Here is a 20,619-nt window from a genome sequence, read left to right as displayed (position 1 = left end):
AGAAACCTTAATGCATATTACTAAGTGAAAGAAGTCAGTCTGAAAGGCTACTATATGATTTCAACTGTATTACATTCTGGGAAAGGCATAACTATGGAGACAGTAAAGCGATCAGTGGTTGCCAGGAATTAAGGGGGGGAGGGAGGCAGGAATAGGAGAAGCACAGAGGATTTTTAGAGCAGTGAAGCTATGTTTTATTATACTATAAAGTAGGCACATGTCCATGTAAATTTGTTGAAATCCTTAGAGTGAATCCTTAGGGCTCACCACCAAGAGTGAACCCTAAAGTAAACTATGGACTTCAGTTGATGATAATATGTTGATGTTGAGTCATCAGTTATAACAAATATACTACAATAATGCAAGTACACAGTAATGTATACTTTCTGCTAAGTTTTTTGTAAACTAAACCTGCTCAAAAAAAAAAAAGTTTATTAATTTAAAAAAAAAAGAGAAGAGTAAATGAGCTCCTTAATGTGTTTAATTCATGGCAGGCACTGTGCTGGGTGCTAGACAGTGTGGACAGATGTTACCCTTGTCCTTGTAGACTCGTGAGGGGGGATCCTACAGGAATGTGAACAGGAAGGTCAAGGAGGACCAGCCCTATTAAGCTAATGCTTCATTCTATGTTTGTCTTTTGATTATAGTTTGGGGTAAGGTTTGGAGGTAGGGTAGGAATTTTGCAAGGAGACAGTAGGGAGGATGTATATGCAAAGGAGACATCATGTGCAAAGGGGTCGAGGTGAGGGGACAGTGTGGAAGAAACAAGGATGTGGTTGGAGCACAGGAAGAAGGGGGAAGAGTGGTCAGGTGATGCTTGTTTGTCTGGGCTCAGTGGCCATGCATGGCCTTAGGATTTAGACTCACTATTAGGACCACAAAATCTCTTTGAGGGATTTTTCATTATAAAAACTTAAGTTATTTTGAAACTATTATACACACAATGTACTTCTATAGGAAATAAACGTCAGAGGAACATTACTAATTCCAGAGCCCTCTCCCATCTCCCTGTCACATTCCCCTCCCAGCACCCTGAATTCTGTATTAATTGTGCCATTTTCTTTATTGTGTTTGAGCCCTGATAACTAATCGGAGCTCTGTAAGTAGGCAGGCTTTCCTGGGGAGGGGGGTTTCTGCGGAGGACACATTCCGGAGAGAGGTTCAGAGATGATGCCTCAGAGCAGAGAGAGGCGGTGGAAGCCAGGAGCTCAGAGTAGTGCAGCCAGAAGAGGAGTCCTGGTAACAGTTGTCAGCAGAGGTGAAGTGAAAAGGAGGCTTCTGTGGCACTCACAGCTCCCAAACTAGGTTTTAGCTTTGCAGCTTCCTTTGTGCTGATAGACATGGAAGAGGGCGGGATAAATGGCCAGCAACAGTCCACCAAACCCACCTGTGATCCCTTCCATGGGGCTTGACATGGGAGGGAGGGTTGAACAGGCTTAACCTGTTATGATTAAAGCTGAGGGGTGGGACAGTGCTTCTGGTCCCTTGGAGCACAGAAGTGGGGGTTCTGGTGGGGACCAAGGGAGGCTGCTAGGCAGCAGGACTGCATGGCAAATAGAGAAAGAATTGTGCAGAGAACCTATTGAAGTAGGAGCTGTTGCCACTGGGCAAAGAACAGACTGCACAGCAACTGCAAAGAAAGGACCTCTGGATCTTGCAACTGCCAGCATGCTGGCAGGGGTGCCCCACATCCTGACAGGCCCCCAAGGCTGGTCACAATCTACCACACCAGAGGATGCCAATTCAGAAAATGCTAAACACTAATGACCCAAGTACAAGAGAACAGAAATGACTGCCATCCTAACTGCAGTGATGGGACCCCAGCTCTCAGGTCCAGAGCTCAAGAAGGTGCCTTGGCAAATGGGAGGCAGAGACCAGGGCCAGTCAGTCGGCTCTGGTTTGGGCCCTTGCTTTGCTGGTGGGTGTCACTTTCTGGTAACTGGAAAGGTGGATTCCTGTAGCCCCATGAGTTGCACGTCTGGTGCTTACCAGGCTGTCCATCAATTGTCACTGAGCACTCTATGTCCTAATAACAGTCTTCTTGAAAATACAACTTCTTGACCAACAACATGCCCTGCCGTAATGTGGGGCTATGGTCAGGAGATGTCACCCCTGAACCTGAAGACTGTGAAGAATGGCAGTGCCTGCAAAGGCTTTCTCTTCAGGAAACGACGTCGCCCAGGTGGGATCACAGTGGGACACTTGCAGAATCCATAGTGTGACCTGCTCAGAATAGAGGGCAATGGCTTGCACACATGTGTCAGGAAGGGGTAGGGTTTGGATGAGCTGGGGTGAGAGAGAATATAACTGACCACCTGCTCCTACAGCTCAAACTGACCCTCTGGACCTCATCCACCTGCCACACAGCCAGGCTCACCATGCAAGGATGGCACATGTACTACCCACACGGTAACTTGCTCTGTTCCCACACAGCAGTATACCTTTGAGACTCCCCGTCATGTCACTTAGGTTTGCCTTCCTGTTCTCAAAGCGTGTCTAATAGTCCACACTGCAGATATCCTGTTAGCTACTTAACCATGGCCTGTGGTCATTTTCTAGAATATTTTCAGGGTTTTTTTGCTGTTGCACTTTTTAAAAAAAATTTGTCACCAGACATTCAATATTATACTGTTGATACACTTTACTAATAAGTTCTTGATATTTAATTCTTCTAAAATTTATGTAATAGTCTTAATAGCTTTGCATACTAAACTCACCCTTTCCAAGATTTTTGCTTAATTTTTTAATTTTATTTAGAAAAGTATTATAACAAAAGAGTGCAAAAAATAGTATTGGGAGAAGTATTGTACCCACTGAACAGGTTTAACAAATAATATTTTTTTGCTTCACATTTTTTTTTTTTACATTTTTCTTTCTTTAAAGAACTACATTAGGCTTTTCTAAGTCCTGTCTCTTCCCTCAAACAGGCTTTTGTAGTTTCTAACCTCATAATGTAGAATAAATAGCAGTGCTTTGATTTTTAACAAAATGCTGTGATATTCATGTCATTCTATACTTGCTTTTTTAAAGATGTGTCCATGTTCATCTTTTTCGATTTTTATCTTTTTAAAGCTAATGCAAATGTTTTTGATATCAGCCCTCAGGGTCTGGCAGGGTGGATTCTGCCAGAGGAAAGCAAAGGTATTCTTTCTCCTAGATCCCCATGCAGATGATTTGGGGATCATCGAATTCTCTCAGTCTCTTCCCATGTCCTTTCATTCAGTTTTTAGTGAGTTCATTTTAGTTGATGTGGTATGAAATGGTGCAGACTGTCTGGTCTTACGGCTTTTTGAAAGGTTGGTGTTTTTGAACCTGAAAATTAGTCATTTTGGAAGAAGTGAAAATATGTCCTTCTTGTAGCTGCTGTCTGGTTTAAAAGACTGCAAGGTGTGTCTTCCCTAGAGAAAGAATGCCAGTTGAGCTCTCCAGTGACTTCCAAGTAACGGCCATTAGGCTGTGGTTTTAGGTTTGCTTTTCCAAAGTACACAGGTGGACAGGAGCAGAGCTGCCGTTTCATCATAGGCTGTGACGCCGGGAAGGTGGCTGAGTGCGAGTCGTTTCCTCTTCTGTTTTCTGGGTCTTTCCTCATCGGTGGAAGCAAACACTCCTTTGCTGTTAAACACTTACAATTCAACTTCTGACTCAGTGAACCCTGGAAGGGAATAGATTCGGATAAAATTTGGGATGAATCTGTCACTACCCAGACTCTTGCTATTCAAGATTGAGGCACCAAATGGACTTAGTGATATTGTATCTTGTGAGGTCCACATGTGTGGTATCCAGACTTAGGGTCAGGAGATGCAAGAGGTGCTTGTCCGAGCTCCAGGCCCCCTCCTGGCCAGGGAATGTTCCTGTACCCACAGTCAAGCAGCCAGAGCAGCCCTTGTCATTGTCAACCCACCCTAGTTCTCAGAAAGTTCTTATTTACATTGACCTGGATGTGCTTCCCTGTACTAAATTTTCCCCTTGCTTGCAGTTCTTTCAGGTGCCGCTCAGTATTCCTGCTTGCTTTATCATGATCTCACTTTTCTCTGCCCTGTACTGAGACTTCCATCAGGTGGGCTTCTCTCCTGGACAGTGGCCTAGGGTTCTTCCTGCGGGGCTTGGCTGGCACTGTAGCTCCAGGCAGCCACCTGCTCTCCCAGCTCTGGTCTTCTGGGAGTTGCTGCTCGCTGGAAACCAACAAGTGTCAGTCCTTTAAAAGCTGGGAGTGCCTTCTGTGTCCTCTTGTCCCAACGCCCTCTGCCTCCCTGCCTCTGCCTTAACCACCTGGCCTTCAGTCTGGCTGAGCCTGTCAGACCGTACTCCGTAGGTCACACCAGTCTCCTGTCAGTTCCCATTGTGCCCCCCATCCAGCCTGCCTTCAGAATCTATTCATCCACGAAATTTTCTTTTATGTTGAAATGCATAGTGACTGGAGCCCAGGACCCCAAGGATACCAGATGGCCAGAAGGAACGCTGGACCACAAAAATGTCACCACCTTTTCACCCCCTACTCAAAAACGCAGAGGTAGCTGATTTTATCTCCTGTTTAACTGCCTGCTTAAACTACTGACCAGAATGTGCAGTTGATCAAGGTTTGACCGCTGTTCGCCATTCCTAGAGTGGCGGTAGTGAGCAGTCCCCCTCTTTGCCCACACAGCACAGGTGGGAAGTAGTTACCAGGCAAAGCAGATGGAAAAGGAATTCACCCGAACCCTGAAATGGAAAATTCCGCAAGCCTACCTTTCCAAAAACTCCGACTTTTCCCAAAAGCCCACTTTGCCCCCAGCTTATAAAAGCAGCCAAGCAGAGCCAGCTGTCAAGCTAGTTCCGAGGACCTTCCTTTCCTTGGTGCTGCCTCCCTTGTGCTCGAGCATAAGCTTAATAAACTCTGTCTGGAAATTTCTCTGTGGTTTCCTCTCACTTTCTATCTTGGGGAACCCAAGAACCCCAATGCCAGTAGCAGTATAACTTTACATGTACTTTAACTTCTATAGAATATTGATGTTGAGTAAATACATTTGACCCTTGAACAAGGCAGGGTTAGGGGTGCTGTCCCCCTGTGCTGTCGAAAATTCCCATAAAACTTGACTCCCCCGAAACCCAACTATATTCATCCCTCAGTATATACAAAGGATTGATTGGTTCCAGACCCCCACCCCCACAACAAAATCCCTTATATAAAATGGCCTAGAACACCAGATCTGTGGGCTTTTAACTGCAGATTGAAAATACTGTTTTCCATTTGAGGTTGGTTGTATCTGGGGATGTGAAAACTGGGAGGATACGGAGGACTGACTGTATTTATGGAAAAAAATCTACATATAAGTGGACTCACACAGTTCAAGGCTGTGTTGTTCAACGATCAACTATAAATCCATTTCAACATGGTTAATGTAGTTGGAAAATTCTGCCTTGTTTTTTGTAAGCATGGAAAACTAGGGTTGGTTGGTAGGGAATATATTGATTTATTTAATCTTTGAATTTGAATTTTCAAAGCTATATTTTTTAAGTAATACTTCAAAATCATACATCAGCACTCATCTGCGTGATAGGATCTTTAAAAAAATATTACTTTGTTACTGTTTGTTTTATTTAATGTAACACCTCTACAGTAATATGTGCAAGTAATATGTGCAAATAATATGCGCAAGTAATAGATGAACATTTGTTAGGTTGAGGTATGGCTGACTAGTTCTCAGAAGAGCTTCTTCTTGGTCAGCACCCTTCTTTTTTTAAAAAAATTTATCTTATTTTAATTAAGAGAAAAGCTGGACAGCTTCATACAAGCATAATAAGTAATTTGAGGGAACGGATATGGAATGTTGTGTTTTTTCTACTAGAGTGCACAGCTAGCTAAGCACAGCTGTAAGGGTTGCATTGCATGCTTTTCATTCTCAAAGAGGTCTTTAATATTTAAAGATAATTTTTGAATTATGAAAACATTTTTCATATTAAACATTTTTCTCCTGTCTTCTGTCTTCCATCCCTGTACTTTTCTACCAGAAGCCTGTCTCTAGTGTTTGTGAGAGGAGGAGACCCAGAAACGGGTGGTGCTAATTGCTCCTCCGAGGGCCGGTGCCAGCTCTGAGAAAGATCCCCTGTCATATGGAAGACAGGCTGTGGCTCTGCTTAACTGCATGAGGGTTTTGAGAACGAGAACTGTTTACATACAAGAAGACACGAAGTACCCACAGACAGGCCCTGGATTATTAGGCATTTTTGCAGCTTTCAGAGAAATGTAGATATTAGTTCACTAGTTGGACTAGGCTTTGATAGAATAGTAACTAGCTCTGTGGGTTTTCAAAGGTTTATCTGAGGTCAGTGATTACAGTATGACTTTAGAAAATGTTCTTTCCTTAGAATTGGTTGCTTTGAAGTTTTAATATAGTTTGGGTGGGGGTTTTTTTTGAAAGTTTGTGCTTTTCAGGAAGTTTGTAGCATATAATGGCCCAAAATAGTGAAACAAAAATGCTCATCTTTATTTGAATGCCGACACTACACTCAGCAATTTCATTGGTATTACTCAGAAACTAGGTGTGTCAGGTCAGCTACAAGAGATTGCAAACTAGACTTTTTACAGTGATTCAAATTACAGTGTTAGAGCTTGAATGGATTTCATGATATTTTTTGGCTCCAAATCTGGCTATGATTCAGAATTACCTGAGAAGGGGCTTGAACAGTTATAGGGTCTTGTATCTTCCACTCGGAGGTTTGAATCTTTATAGACTTACTGTTTGATCAGGAACATCTCGTGTGTGTGTGTGTGTGTGTGTGCGCGTGCGTGCGTGCATGTGCTACCAGCCAGCCCCACATGTAGACATGCCAATGTAACTGTCCCCAGCTAACTGTCCCACAGTCGTCTCCGTTTGGTGGGAAGTGGAAGGTGGGTTGGCCATTCTCTTCCCGTGAGCCGGGTCACAGGACTAGAGCATCTCTGAGCTTGAGTGTGACTTACTTTGAGATGGGATCTTCCAAGGGATTGTGGCTTCTGAGGCTCGTGAGTCCTTGTGGGTGGGAAGAAGTGAGCAAAGTGGTTTTGACATCAGGCCACGCTCATTCCTTGTCACTGAATGTATGGGTGCAGATCACTCTGCTGACTCTGCTTGTGTCGCCGACTGCATTCACCCGGCCACCTCTTCTCAGACCCACAGGGCGGCCGAGCGTTGTGGACGTGGAGGTATCTGGGCTGTTGGCCAGGCTGACTGATCTGTTTTTACATCTTAAAGCTGACACAGGGCCCAGTCCTGTGTGTGCAGCCGCTTCTCCGTGTGGCTTCGTTCTGTGCGTCACTGTGACAGCGTGAGGGTAACGAGCAAATGCCAGCGGACGTTCAGATGGGCTTATAAAATCATGTTCCGAGAGAACAGAACCTGGCACTGCCGACCCTGGAATTCGTGTTAAAGCGTGTCACCTGATCATGGTTTTGCCAACAATGAAAAACCCAAAGTATAGGCAGCAACGACCACATTTCACTTTTTATATTTAAAAGCTTGCTAGTAGCTAAGAACCTGATTTGAGTTTAAACAGAGAAATTCTGTCACTTCACAAATGAAAGGGGACCTGTTCTGCCCCAGTGCTACAGTGTCAGGGATTGAGCTTTGTCAGTAGTGGGCAGAGAGATCGGGTGGCTGAGAGCACCTCGCCAGTTAAAGGTGAACAAACTAGGCATTCAAGGGAACATCACTATCAGAAGTTAACTGAAAATTCTTGAAAGTTAAAATTCTGGCCCCAGTATATAAAATTGATCATAAAGTATTTTTTACTGTTAAACATTTCCGAAAGGTTTCTGAGAAGTGGGACCAGTGGTGTGTTGGTACCTGAGAGGTACAGGACAGAAGGGACCCATGCTAGCCACCACGATGCCCTGGGGAAGTGTCCTCTGCTCACAGTTGTTTTCTTGTTTTCTCTCTGTGTTGATGAAACAGCCAGACCAAATCCATTTGGAATGCCTGGGATAGTGCCACCGTATGTCCCCCCCCAGATGCTCAACATTCCACAGACCTCTCTGCAAGCCAAGCCTGTGGTAAGGCCTTTCCTTTCCTTCTGCAGCTGGTCTGCCTGCCTTGGGGGGACAGCTGGCCTTGACAGCTGCATATGCATCAAATCTTAATGAAGACTAAAATAATGTCTTAAGCTCTTGAATTGATATGTGAAGCAGGTGCCAGTGTTTGTTGAATTCAAACTTAGCCAAGACCTAGAGTGCTGATGGGAGCCAGGTCCTGTAGGCAGCTTGTGCATGTGTGACCTGTGCTCTCTGCCCTCTGTTTCAGGCTCCGCAGGGGCCCAGCCCAGGTGCTCCGGGTCAGGGTCCACACCCTTACAGCCTTGCTGAGCCGGCCCTCACTTTGGAAACCAGCGGAAAGAATCTGACGGAGCAGAACAACTATAGTAACATTCCTCATGAAGGAAAACATACTCCACTGTATGAAAGGTCCTCCCCAATCAACCCAGCTCCGAGCGGCAGCCCCAATCATGTGGACTCGGCGTACTTTCCTGGTTCTTCTACGTCATCATCTTCAGACAACGATGAAGGCAGTGGAGGAGCTGCAAAGTGAGTGGTGGGTTTCTTGTGTAGCTTGTCCTTCGGGGAGCCACCTGCTGGTTGGTTGGCTGGCTGGTTGGCTGGCTGGCCCTTGGCACCTAGTGTTGTGCTCAGAGGTGCAGTGTGTTGCAGGTAGGTGATGGTCACTTTGTGCTGGGACTGGCTTCCTCAGACATGGAGGAGAGAGGCAGTTAGACATTTTCCCAGGCTGAGAGTCTGCTCTGCTCGTCCGTGGCCTTGGCCCGTTCCTCTGCTGGGGTGGAGTTTTAGGAAAATTGGTGTATGTGACCACCAAACATGGTGACGTTGTCTGGTCAAGTGCTGCTAACCCTTACTCTCTGTTTTTTCTTGCAGTTAGACACCTGTGGCTTTCGGTCTCTTGCTCTTGGGACAGTGGGAACTCTGAATTTCCTTTGCTCCTGAGTTTAACAACTCGTAGGACTATTCATGAAATAACACTGTTCACCCAACCAAAACCCTAGAAAGCTGCCAGTCCCAGGCTGGAGTTCTACCAGAGAGGAGTATTTTAAAAGTGTGCTCCTAAGTAAATGAATTTTTCAAGTACATAATTAGTTATAATCTGATTGAGGAAGTCTTAAATGCATAGTCCTCCCCCACTTAAATCACCTTATGTGTCTAAGAATCCTTATTCCTAAAAGAATGACAAAAGGAAAAGAAAGGTCTTTTCTTTATATCTTTATCTCCTTTTCCTGGGTTTGAACACTAGTTAACAGGTAGATGCCTAGGGCTAGTTAATACTACATTGATTTCTGCTGTAACAAATTTTCAACAGTTTCCATTCTTCAAGTTTTTACTGGGTGTGTGACCAGATGCTGGAGATTTTTCTTTTGGCCTCTTTTTCTCCATCTGTAAAATGGGCACTAGTGTCTGCTGACCTCAAGTGGCAGTAACCAAGGAGTTTGCTCTCTTCCAGAGATTGTGCACTGTATGGAGCAGAGGAGCATAAAATTCATAAACTCTTACTGTGTGTGCAATCCTAAAATCCTAAAATGAAGTGAAAAGTCATAATATAGCATTCAAACTTTTAAGTTAACCTTTTGTAATGGAACTATATTAAAGACCTCCCTACTGAATGAGAATTTCTGGGCTGGGGCTCAGAAATCTGTGTATGTAAATGAGCACCCAGTGATTCTTCAGCTCATAGAAGTCTAAAAACAGCTGACAGATGTCTCAGTGCCCCTTCCACTCTGGGATTCTAAGGCACTATGAGTTTTCTTTTAAAAATGGACTCATGTCAACAAGATCAAGGCATTTGTATAGTCCAGGGTCATCTTAATAAAAAACATTCTTTCAAGTCTGAAACACAGGTAGGCACGAAGCACATGTGCTCTGTGCCTCAGAGTCTGTGTGATGATGAATGTGGGAGCTAGCAGAGGCCTGGCATGGGGAGGTTTGGTGGCAACCTTGTTCTTTCAGGTAGGGATTCAGAGATAATGGGAGTTGCCAGCCTAATTTGGCAGACTGCCCAGTTAGGGTGTGAACTGAACTTGGGGTAAGACTGCTCCTCCCTTCTCTGATGCAGATTCAGCTCTACCCTGTTCCCAGAGGTCCTGGCCAGCATCACCTTCCCTGGAACTGTCCTTGATTTCAGTCACCTCTCCCACTTCTGAGTTCTATCACTCACTTGTCCACACCCCCAACTTGGTGTTTTCATTGCATTTTCTGGTGCAACTTCTAGAAGGTGGACTTGGTGTGGGGTTGCCAGGGACATCTTGCCATTCTTGTGATGTGAAGCGGGTGGAGCACATCCACAACTAGGAGTTGAAAGAGGCGTAGCAATGTCTTAAGTTTCTTGAATCTGCTTCCCCATTTATTTTAACAAATGAGAGACAGAAGAGTTAAAATGGAGGTGAAGGAGGGAAGGAAGATGAAATGGGGTGCGTGTGTGCGTGTGCCTGAGGCTTTAGGGTCATAAGCCAGGCAGAGTAAGTAGGACATGAGGTCAACCCTGGTCATAGACATCCTTTGCTTGTGGCAGGATGCCAAGAGAAGGGCTGTGTTCTTGATTGCAGGATGAGGATTCTAGTCTGTTGAATGAGTTGTGTGTGTGTACTTCAGGCCATGGGTAGGATAGAGGACTGCTCTCCTAGTTCATTACCTGGTGAGAGCAGTAAGTCAGGACATGGCTACCTTTGGTTTGGACGTGAATGAAGGCCCCTGGACCTACAACGTGCTTTCAGGTGGTCTTGAGGAAAAGAAATCTTCCATCCATTCAGTCAAGTGACACTTGAGCACTTACTTGTGTCTGCCAGTGAGCATGGTGGCGGGCATTGCAGACAAGGCGTGATGCAGTCTGCAAAACGTGAACAGCCCAGGTGGTGAGTGTACAAAGAAAACACTGGACAAGAGGGACGGGAGGTGTGAGCACTCCCCCAGGAGTTGAGATTTGAGCTGTGGCAGCAGGGACAGAGCTGGACAGATGTAGGGTGAAAGGAGAGGTGGCTTGACCAGCAGGAGGCCTAGCAAGGTGGAGGCTGACCTCTATTGTCAGTGTGAAGTGGAACATCCACAGTGTTTGCTTAGAATGGTCCCACGGCTGTAGAGATCTGATGTTTCTTTGGAAATGAGTTTTCTCTGATCTGGGTGTCGTTGTCCTTGGGATGGACAGGTGTCTGAGTGGCCAGGCCATTTAGTCGGACTCCAGCACCTCTTATAACAGCTTCTGCGGGTTGACTATAGAAACGTTTGTAGTTGCTGTACTTACAACCTTGACTTGTGCGATAGTAAAGGGAGTCTGTCACCACCCAGCTGGGTGTGTCCCTTTCTGTCACTTCATCACCCCTCATCACCTTTCCCTGTTCGATTCCCTCTGGCATTTGCACATGGGTGGGTGAACAATACCAGAGTGTGGGAGAGTCCACAAAATAAGTGATACCGTTTCCCTAACAGAAATTAATGATTCTTTCTTAAAGCATGGTGCCGATGGGCGATGGGACTGTTATAGAATAAAAGAGAATTGTCCCCCTCCCCACCAAGAAAAAGCTTCTTACAAATTAAAAAGATAAGTGTTTTGAATGGCAAAGAATATAAACATGCAGTTCACAGAGGAAACATAGATGGTCACTAAGATATGAAAGGATGTTCTCGCTCACTAAGAAAATCAAAGGAATGCAGCTTGAAACATGAGCTCAAAGTTGGGTGTGGGGGTGCATCGCAGCCACACTGGCAAGAGCAGAAACATGCCCCAACTCCAAAGAATGCTCCTATGTGAAAGGAAGTGCATGCTGAGGGGCCCTTTGGAATAGCTGGGTGTGAAAGGGCCTTCTGGCTGGTCTTCGGCTTCAGACAGTGGCATCTTCACTGTGGGTGTGCATATACACATGTATGTGTGTGTGCAGGGTGGGCCCTGTCCTGTATTCCCCCCCTTCCCTTTTATGATACCTAACACAGGATTTTAGCCTCTCAGATGTCTTGCCCACCACCCTGCTGGAATGGATGTCCTGGGTTGTTACCATCTTGAAGTGGACACCTGTCCCTGGACAGCTTGCAGTCTGTACTGGACAAGGAGTCTTGGGCTGTGAGAGGCACCCTGTACACAGGGGCACGAGCTGGGTGCCCCACCAGGACTGAGATGAGCTGCATGGGTGCCACTGGAGCTGTCCTGAGTATCCCTTCATGTCTGCAAAATCCTAGCCTCCTGCTTTCACAGTGGTTCGGTGTCTTATCAGAGGACCAGGTGGGCGCCTGGGCAATTATTCCAGACCCATGACCATTACTTTAAAGCAAATAAGAAAGAAATGCTGCTTTCTAACTAAATAATTTTTTCCTCCTGTTCTTTTTCCTAGAGTATAATCAACATATACTCCTCGCTCTGTTCTTGTCAGTGTTTTTGTTTTTCTTCCTGATCTTTGTGAAATCTTTGTAATCCTGTTTTGGTTGAATTAAGAGTTACAATTGAATCCTTGTGGAGATGTTTATTTTATTGGCTTTTAGATTCATTGGCTTTTAGAATTTGAATCTGATCTGAGGCTGTTAAGCTGAAGATTTTAGTTCTTTGATCTTTTTTTCTAATTAATATCTCAATACAAAGTTATAGAATTGAAACATTAAAAAATAGAATGTAGGAAATTCCCCATGTTTCCACCTCTAGAGGTATAACTGTTTTCAAAAGATTGGTGAATATTCAAAAGTTATTTTTTGCTAGACAACTAACATTGGTTTTTACAATAATGGAATCTTTTCTTAGGAAGAGCAACTTGCCTTTTTCCGTTTCTTCCTTTTTCATACTCCACTGTGTAAGCATGTTTTCTCATTTGTGTATAAATGTAACTGTATGTACACTGAATATCACTTCAGTGTTTTTTCCTGTTGTTGCTGACATTTCTAAATGGATACTTAAAAAGTCTAGTAGGAGAGAAAACAGACTTAATTTTCCTCCACTTTGTTGACTTAGTTTGTATAGAGTTGTTCCATTTCCTTGTACAGTTACATACACATTGGTTTTGAGGTGTTGTGTCAGGGTGGCAATGTGGTAAAAGCGTTGCAGGCCCCCACTTGACTCCTGTGGTACCAGGTGTGGGTTGTGGACGGTCGTTGTCAGTGCCTGAAGGACTGTTGACCAGCGTGGAGACCCACTGTTGCCAGGGTCCAGTTCTGTTGACATCCCCTGGCTGGTCTTGCCGAGTCCCACTGCCACTTGTGCTGTGTGACCTGGAACCCACTGAACCCAGTGCATCCAGCATGGATGGGAGGTCGCTGGGTTGTTTGGGAGTTAAATCAGCTGATGAGTAACCACACTAAGTGATAGTTATTACTATTATTTAAAAAAGTAACTGGTGCAATGAAACACCATTTTTTTAAGTAGCACTTTTATTTTAATTAAAAAATTTTTTTCAATTACAGTTGACATGCTAACATTATATTAGTTTAATTTGTACAACATAGTGATTAGACATTTATATAATTTATGAAATGATCACCCCGGTAATTCTAGTACCCATCTAACACCATACATAGTTATTACAATATTATTGATTAATGTGAAATACCTGAAGAATTTCATTCATTGCCTTTGATCTAGTGTCCCAGGAAATAGCCCTCTGATGCACAATTTTTCCATTGAGTGGTGTTGGTGTTTTTCTTCTATTTTTGAGTCCTCTCAGGCTCCCTTTCCAGAGAAACCCTGTGGTTTACAAAGACTTATATTTTACCTGCCCTATTGGGTACCCAATTCCTGACAGGCTAAATAAGCTGCAGGTTTCTTCTTTTTTTTTTTTTTAATATATCTTTATTGATTTCAGAGAGAGGAAAGGAGAGGGAGAGAGAGAGATAGAAACATCAATGATGAGAAAGTCATTGATCGAGCCCGCAACCCAGGCATGTGCCCTGACCGGGAATCGAACCCCGATCACCTGGATCCTAGGTCGACGCTCAACCGCTGAGCCACGCCCAGCTGGGCTGCAGGTTTTTTTCTTTAAGATTGTTACACTGTTGTGCCAGACAAGTAGCAACTTTACATTTGTATCTTGAATTTTTAACACAAGGCAAGATTTCTAACATCTCATAAAAACTATTCTGAATTACAGTTACTTGTGTGTGTTAGCAAAAATTAATAATCCTCTGTACTGGTGTGTGTTCTAGCTGTCTAAAAAAGCCCAAGTGACCTAGGGTGAGGTGAGGCCTTGCAGCTCACCTCTGAGGGCCCATAGGTCCCAGTGGGGTGGTGCTGGCCTCTCCCCGCCCCTGTTCCTGAATTGTGAGAATGTTTTCTCTTGAGTGCCTACTTTAGGTGTGTCTGTATAAAACCCATCCTGAGGCTGGGCTTCTCCTTGTAACGGCATGCGGTAATGTCTGGAATGGTGGGTCAGGGTCTGAATCCAGTCACTGTTGCTGTAGTTGTGAAGGGGTTTCTGAATGTCCCTGAGCATGAACTTTATCAGCTGAGAGTTGTGCCTTGGGGTGTACAGGAGAATTCAACAGAGTTCATGGTGGCTTCCTGCCTGGGCCACCCACCTGGGCCCAGGTCTCAGCAGGTTGCCCAGGGCATGGCCAGTGAAACAACGTGTCTATGTAAGTGGTGTCTGTTGTGATCGTGAGGTGTGAGCAGTTGTATAGATTGAATTGCATGTAGAAACACTCTAAAATCTCTCATTTATTTGCTCTTCAAGGCAAGGCAGTTATCACCATATTCAGAACAGTGCTTTCTTACATTGTGAAGTGACAGTTATTCTACTGCAATATTCTCGACTTTAAAATATTGACGGGTGTCAAGATGCTTTTCAGGCAGAACTTCAGATTTTATAATGTGATTATTAGAAGGTCACATGAGCATCTTGACTATGACATTTTGTTTTTAGCTTGTGTTAATCTATATAGAACAAAATTAAAGTTTATAAATACAAGTTCTGTGATATCTTAGGTGGAACAAGCCAAGGTTCCCCCTGCACACTGCTCAATGTGCTTGCTGATCGACCCTGGGGCCGATCACTAGGATTATCACATTTGGGGGCTGCAAGTTTAATTGTCGTGCTTTATGTCACATAAGAGATGTCTTCTTTGTCATATATCTTTAGGCCCTGGTTATGTGGTTATATAGTAGTTGGGTACCTGCTCACTGGTGGCTGTAAGGTCTTATCTTCACAGAGTTTATAATTAGTTCTTAAAACAGACAATAATTACAAATAATGACAAACTGATACATGCCACGAAGGAAACAGCAGTGAAAATAGTGGGGGTAGGGGGATGGTCAGGGAAGGTTGCACTAAGATAACATTGCAGCCAAGAACTTCAAGATGAGGTGTGACATACAAAAGCTTCAGTCTACCATGGAGAGGGAGGGGCAGCAATCCAACAGAGTGTGGAAGATACTTGTAATCCTTATACCTGACCAAGAACTTGCATCAGAACATATATGACTTCTCTGTGAGAAGTATCACAGAAAATGTGCAGAATATTTGAACAAACATGCCACAAAAGATGTCACCTGTGGAGAGTGCTTATCTTCATTGTTATCAGAGAAGTGAACGTCAGACTTGCTGAGGCTCACAGCCTTCCCTCTCAAAGACTGACATGAGAGTGACCGAAAGCAGGGAGCGTGGATTCTCCTGCAGGGCAGGGCCATAGACCCAGCTGCAGGGTCCTCCAGTGATGGGGTGCGTACCGTGATGAGTCTGAACCAGCACTGTGTGAGCCCAGACCGTGGGGCACGAAAAGTGTACAGTTGCACTATTCCATTTATATGGCATTCAAAAACAGGTAAAGGCATCTTTGCTGTCAGAAGTCAGAGAATAGCCATTGTTTTGAGGAAGGAATTCACTGGAGTGAATCCAGTGGGGCTCCTGGGTGTCAGCCCTGCATCTCTGGTTGCTTATGTGGCATATTCAGTTCTGGGCACTAAGTTGTTCACTGTGACTAGTGCATTTTTTTGTAGCTTTATTATACTTAGATGTTTAAAATTATACGTAATAGAAGTTATGTCTCTTATTTTATAAAACTTGTAAGTGTCCAAGTAATTTCAACTTTCTCAAATGTCACTGACCTTTTTATGAAAAAGTACATGAGCAGCTTGATTTATACCACATTCTAGATCATTTCAGAGCCGCTAGCCTTTCCTCTTTGTTTCTTGGAGTACTCACTCTGACGCATGCCTGACAAGGTTGTCCACTCTCTGTTTCTCTATTGCACAGGCCATGGCATGCTTATCACATAATGAGTTTACTGATTCATGTCCTGACTGGTATATGATCAGTGAATAATTGACTAAGATTCCTTTCCTGAACCTTTCACCCCCCATAGTAGCTGCTCTTCTCTTTGATTTTAAACAGGACCAACCACTATACTCTTGGAATATTTGCATTTATTTTTGTGCCGCCTCCTCATCACTTCCTCTAGTTTTGTAAAATTGTAGCCTGAGATCACACGCATGAAAGCAAATTTGAACAGAGCAGTGGCTTCTCTGAGTCCTCATTAAAGACCAGGAGCCTGGATGCAGGGTAACTGAGCAGCTGGGCTGCCCGTATTTCATGTGGTCCCATCCTGGTGTCCCATTTCATGATTGGGATCAAGGAGCTAGAACAAGGCTCTGAGATACCACAGTGTGGGGCACAGTTTTTGGTTTAAGATAGAAGAGGCTCTTATCTCGCCAAGTAGCAGCGGTGTTTTTTTGTTTTTTAAAATAATAGAACTAAAATGAAGTCAATTGGAAGATAGGAGGATTTGTGGGTCTTAAAATCTCTCCATCTGTCACATGGGTCAATTAGAAAGGGAAGTCAGTGAAATGCTCTCTACGCTGGCATTCCTGTTTCCAGCTTTGGTTTTAGAAGATACTTTGGGCTTAGAGCCTTGCAGAGGAGGGCCGAGTGAGGGGGGGGGGCAACACCTGGAGCTGCCCTGGCTGTCCCCACATTGGCATTGTCCTCCCATCTGCTGAGGGCTGCAGTTCAGGCCCCTCCAGGTTCTCTTCTAGGGTGATGATTCTCACAAAGCTTGCCAGTACCTTAGAGTTTCTCTTACATTGTGACCTTTAGTGAGCAAATGAACAAAGACTTTTATGAAATAATACCACTCATACCACATTCACTGCATTCGGTTCTGTTCCCATGTTAGTGTTTAAAAAATGCTGGTTAAACCTACTAAATTGTTTTCCTAGTGGGTCACAACCCACAGTTTTTAAAAAAATGCTGATTGAAATATCTTATTCTGGCATTTTAGAGACTCCATAATCTTCCCCACCTCTTTTCTTCTCCCCCTTTTTTTACTACTTTGCAAAATAAAATTATTCCCCAAATAAGATTCAGTTAACTCCCTGTTTTGTTTTGTGAGCTTACAAACCTGTTTCTTCTCATGGGCCTGGAAGGTGCCCCTCCACGCCTGATGTGGCCTTTGTGTCACCCAAGTCTTAGCTCCCTCCCACGACCCTCCCCATGAGTAGGCTGGAACTCCCTGTGTATTGCCACTTGGCATGGAGTGAGTACCTTATATTTATTTGTAAATTATGAGCAACATGTGATTCAGATAACATTTAACATTCTGCTGCCTGATAATTGTCAAATAAATGTGGGGTTTTTAAAATCTTGTTTCTCCAAGATGACTGAGCTTCTTAAAGGGAAGGCTGCATTTGTGTCTTGTATCTCGTAGCACTAGCACATCCTAGACCATCTTTAAGTTGAGTGGTCAGCATTGGCTAGGCACTCAATTTTTCTCTTCCACAGTGAGTGGTTATCACCTACCTGTTGGAAGCAAGGCAGAAAGTGCTCCTGGGTAGGGTTCTCTCTAGAGATGGATTGTTGGGGGCGGCAAGATCAGTAAAGAACAAGGTTTATCTTTGAGTCTTTAGCACAGGCCCTTGTCATCACGAGCGTGTGTGGGAAGTGGTCGACACTAACAGTAATTTTGTGCATTTTATGTTCAGCCATATCGGTGGGAACAAAATTGGCTGGGAGAAGACAGGAAGCCACTCGGAGCCACAAGCACGGGGAGATCCAGGAGACCAAACAAAGGTAGTAGGTCCACACCTTTTATTCTCTCAGTTCTGGCTCTTTCAGCATGTGGTGTTGGGATTCTCTGAAAGTAAAACACTCTCTCTCTTTTGAAGCATGGGGTGAAATACAAACGTTGGCAGGGGGGTGGGGGGAGGGGATCACAGACATTGGCAGGAGGAGGAATCACAGTCATGTGGCACAGGGGAAGGAGGGATCCCAGGGCTCTGCCACCTGCCTGTTCTCTTTTCACAGGGCAGGGTGGATGCCTGGTGAAAATCTGACCCTATCTGCTGGCTGCGTAGTCTGGTGAAGCATTTAGAGCCTTCCAGAACCTTGTCTCCTGTAGGGTCTTTGTGGGGATTAAGTGAGAAAGCACCTGGGATGTCTACAGTAAAAATGAAAAGAAACTACATTCCATTTCTCCCCTTTTTCTGCTTCTCCCTGTTGACGGTGATCTACAGAAATACTTTTTTAACTGCAAAGCTACATCCATCCCTATGAGTGATCACTTAGATGACAGGGTCTCTGTCTGGAAGAAGCTTGTTTACATACAAGGTGACAAAATATCAGAAATACACTTAAGACTCTGAAATACTGTCAATGTTGAATGATTTTTCTATAAATAGGCTTCATGGATGCCTACCGTTTACAGGCGCCTTCCAGTGTATGTCTGCATTCTGTACAATGGGGACTGTAGAAAACACTTGTGTGGTATCCATGTGCTTTTTTTTTTAATACATCTTTATTGATTTCAGAGAGAGGAAGGGAGAGAGACAGAGAAAGAGATAGAAACATCAATGATGAGATAGTTTGTCATTGGTCAGCTGCCTCCTGCACGCGCCCCGCTGGGGATCAAGCCCGCAACCTGGGCATGTGCCCTGACCAGGAATCGAACCTCGATCTCCTGGATCCTAGGTCGATGTTCAGTTGCTGAGCCACGCCGGCTGGGCCATGTGTTCCTCTTCTTAGATTAATTTTGGTGCTTTATGTTTTAAGGGGTAAAATTAAGCACTTAATTACATACCATTGTAAAGAATGCATATTTTTTTATAATAGAAAAGTGTATATCTGGGGTGGCACAGAATCAAACAATAAGCAATATTATTTCCAACATTTATTGTGAGAAAGAAAAACATAGTTTATTGTGCAAATAACAATTGCTCTTGATAAACAGTTCAAACTTTGCTAAAGTTTATAAAGAGAAAACTAAGAGTCCACTTTGCCTTGCCTTCCCTTGGTCCCACTGCCTTGAGGTGATCCACTCTTGATCCTATTTATGAGTGCACGCTCCTTATTTTAACAGTTGATTATTACAGAATGGGTATTTTTCACCTGGTGATATACTAGGCACAGATTTCTGTGTCAGTGTATGTAGATATGACTCTCCATTTTTAATGGAATTGCCTTGATTTTTTGCTTTAATTTTTCATAAACACTTCCTTGTGTGTAATTAATTTGGGGCTTTATAATGACCAGAGAGTTGGGCTTTTGTTTATTCTTTAGATATCAGCTGTGGCGGCAAAAAGCAGACCTGAGTCAGGCCTAAATTTGAGTCCTAGTTCCACAATTTACTGGTTGCATAACTGGACAAATGACATGACTTCTCTGAGCATTAGTTTCCTCATCTGTGGAGAGGACCATGCCTACTTGGTGTTAGGCAGGGTCTTCCAGGAAAGTGTAAACACAGGAATTGGCCACATGGGGTTAGCAAGCATAGAAAGCCACTGTCTCCACATAGGGCCCTCAAGGAAGGAGCCATGGGTGGGGACAGCCAGCAGAAGCTTCAAGTCCTCTAGGCTCCCAGCTCCATGCCCCAGGACAGACAGGTGGGGATTCGTCAACTCACCACTCCCTATGTCCAAGCAGGGGTGGGTCAGTGCTCCCTTGTCCTCCGTGGTGAAGGTGTTCATCGTGTCTCTCTGGACAGGACTTTGTGTCACAGGTGGACAGACAACGTGACATGAACCCGTTTTCCTCTCTCACCCATTGCTCTGTAGGCAGAAGGTTCGTCCACTGCCTCTTCAGGCAGCCAGCTTGCTGAAGGAAAGGGAAGCCAGATCGGCACTGTCCAGCCAATTCCGTGCCTCCTGTCCATGCCCACCAGGAACCACATGGACATCACCACCCCACCTCTGCCCCCTGTCGCGCCCGAGGTGCTGAGAGTAGCTGAGCACCGTCACAAGAAGGGGCTGATGTACCCGTACATCTTCCATGTCCTGACAAAGGTATGTGCAGTGGTCACTCCTGGTGTATGGCTGCTTGCTTTTGGAATTGTTTTTCTATCTTATAAATTATGTGAAAGAAAATTCATTTCCCCCTTTTTAATCTTTGAGAAAAAATAACAAAAATTTATACTTGTAAATACAATGAAAGAACTTGGGAAAGTCTCCATTTCCCCTTCAATGTAGTATGAAATGTCTTTGAAACTACTTGTTAATGACACATCACATTATTTTCTGACTTGTAATTTTATTCTCTTTATTTCTAATTTTAAAATTTCCTACACTGCATTTGTGGCATAATGCTAGGTTTAATTCTGATGTCACATATGGTTATCTGTCCCAGGCATGCCCCGTTGTGGGTGGCTGAGAGCACTTTGTGTATTTTGACTTGTCCCTCTACTTCATTGAGTACGATTTTGTAGTACTTAGA

General features: G+C 44.2%; 1 protein-coding gene across 3 annotated transcripts in view; it reads left to right on the top strand.

The window, feature by feature from the left end:
• FAM120A (family with sequence similarity 120 member A) overlaps positions 1 to 20,619 on the top strand; it is a 95,776-nt gene that overhangs the window by 36,171 nt on the left and 38,986 nt on the right. For all 3 annotated transcript variants that reach the window (XM_081151972.1, XM_081151971.1, XM_081151970.1), the window contains exons 6-9: positions 7,911 to 8,008; positions 8,256 to 8,536; positions 17,898 to 17,985; positions 19,965 to 20,192. In XM_081151972.1, coding sequence (XP_081008098.1) covers positions 7,911 to 8,008; positions 8,256 to 8,536; positions 17,898 to 17,985; positions 19,965 to 20,192 — 695 coding nt within the window. The remainder of the gene's footprint in view (positions 1 to 7,910; positions 8,009 to 8,255; positions 8,537 to 17,897; positions 17,986 to 19,964; positions 20,193 to 20,619) is intronic.

Source organism: Miniopterus schreibersii (genome assembly GCF_964146895.1).
Source record: "Miniopterus schreibersii genome assembly, chromosome: 11".
Lineage (NCBI taxonomy): Eukaryota > Metazoa > Chordata > Mammalia > Chiroptera > Miniopteridae > Miniopterus > Miniopterus schreibersii.
Note: the sequence above shows the minus strand (reverse complement) of the source record. Positions and strands in the feature narration are given on the sequence as shown.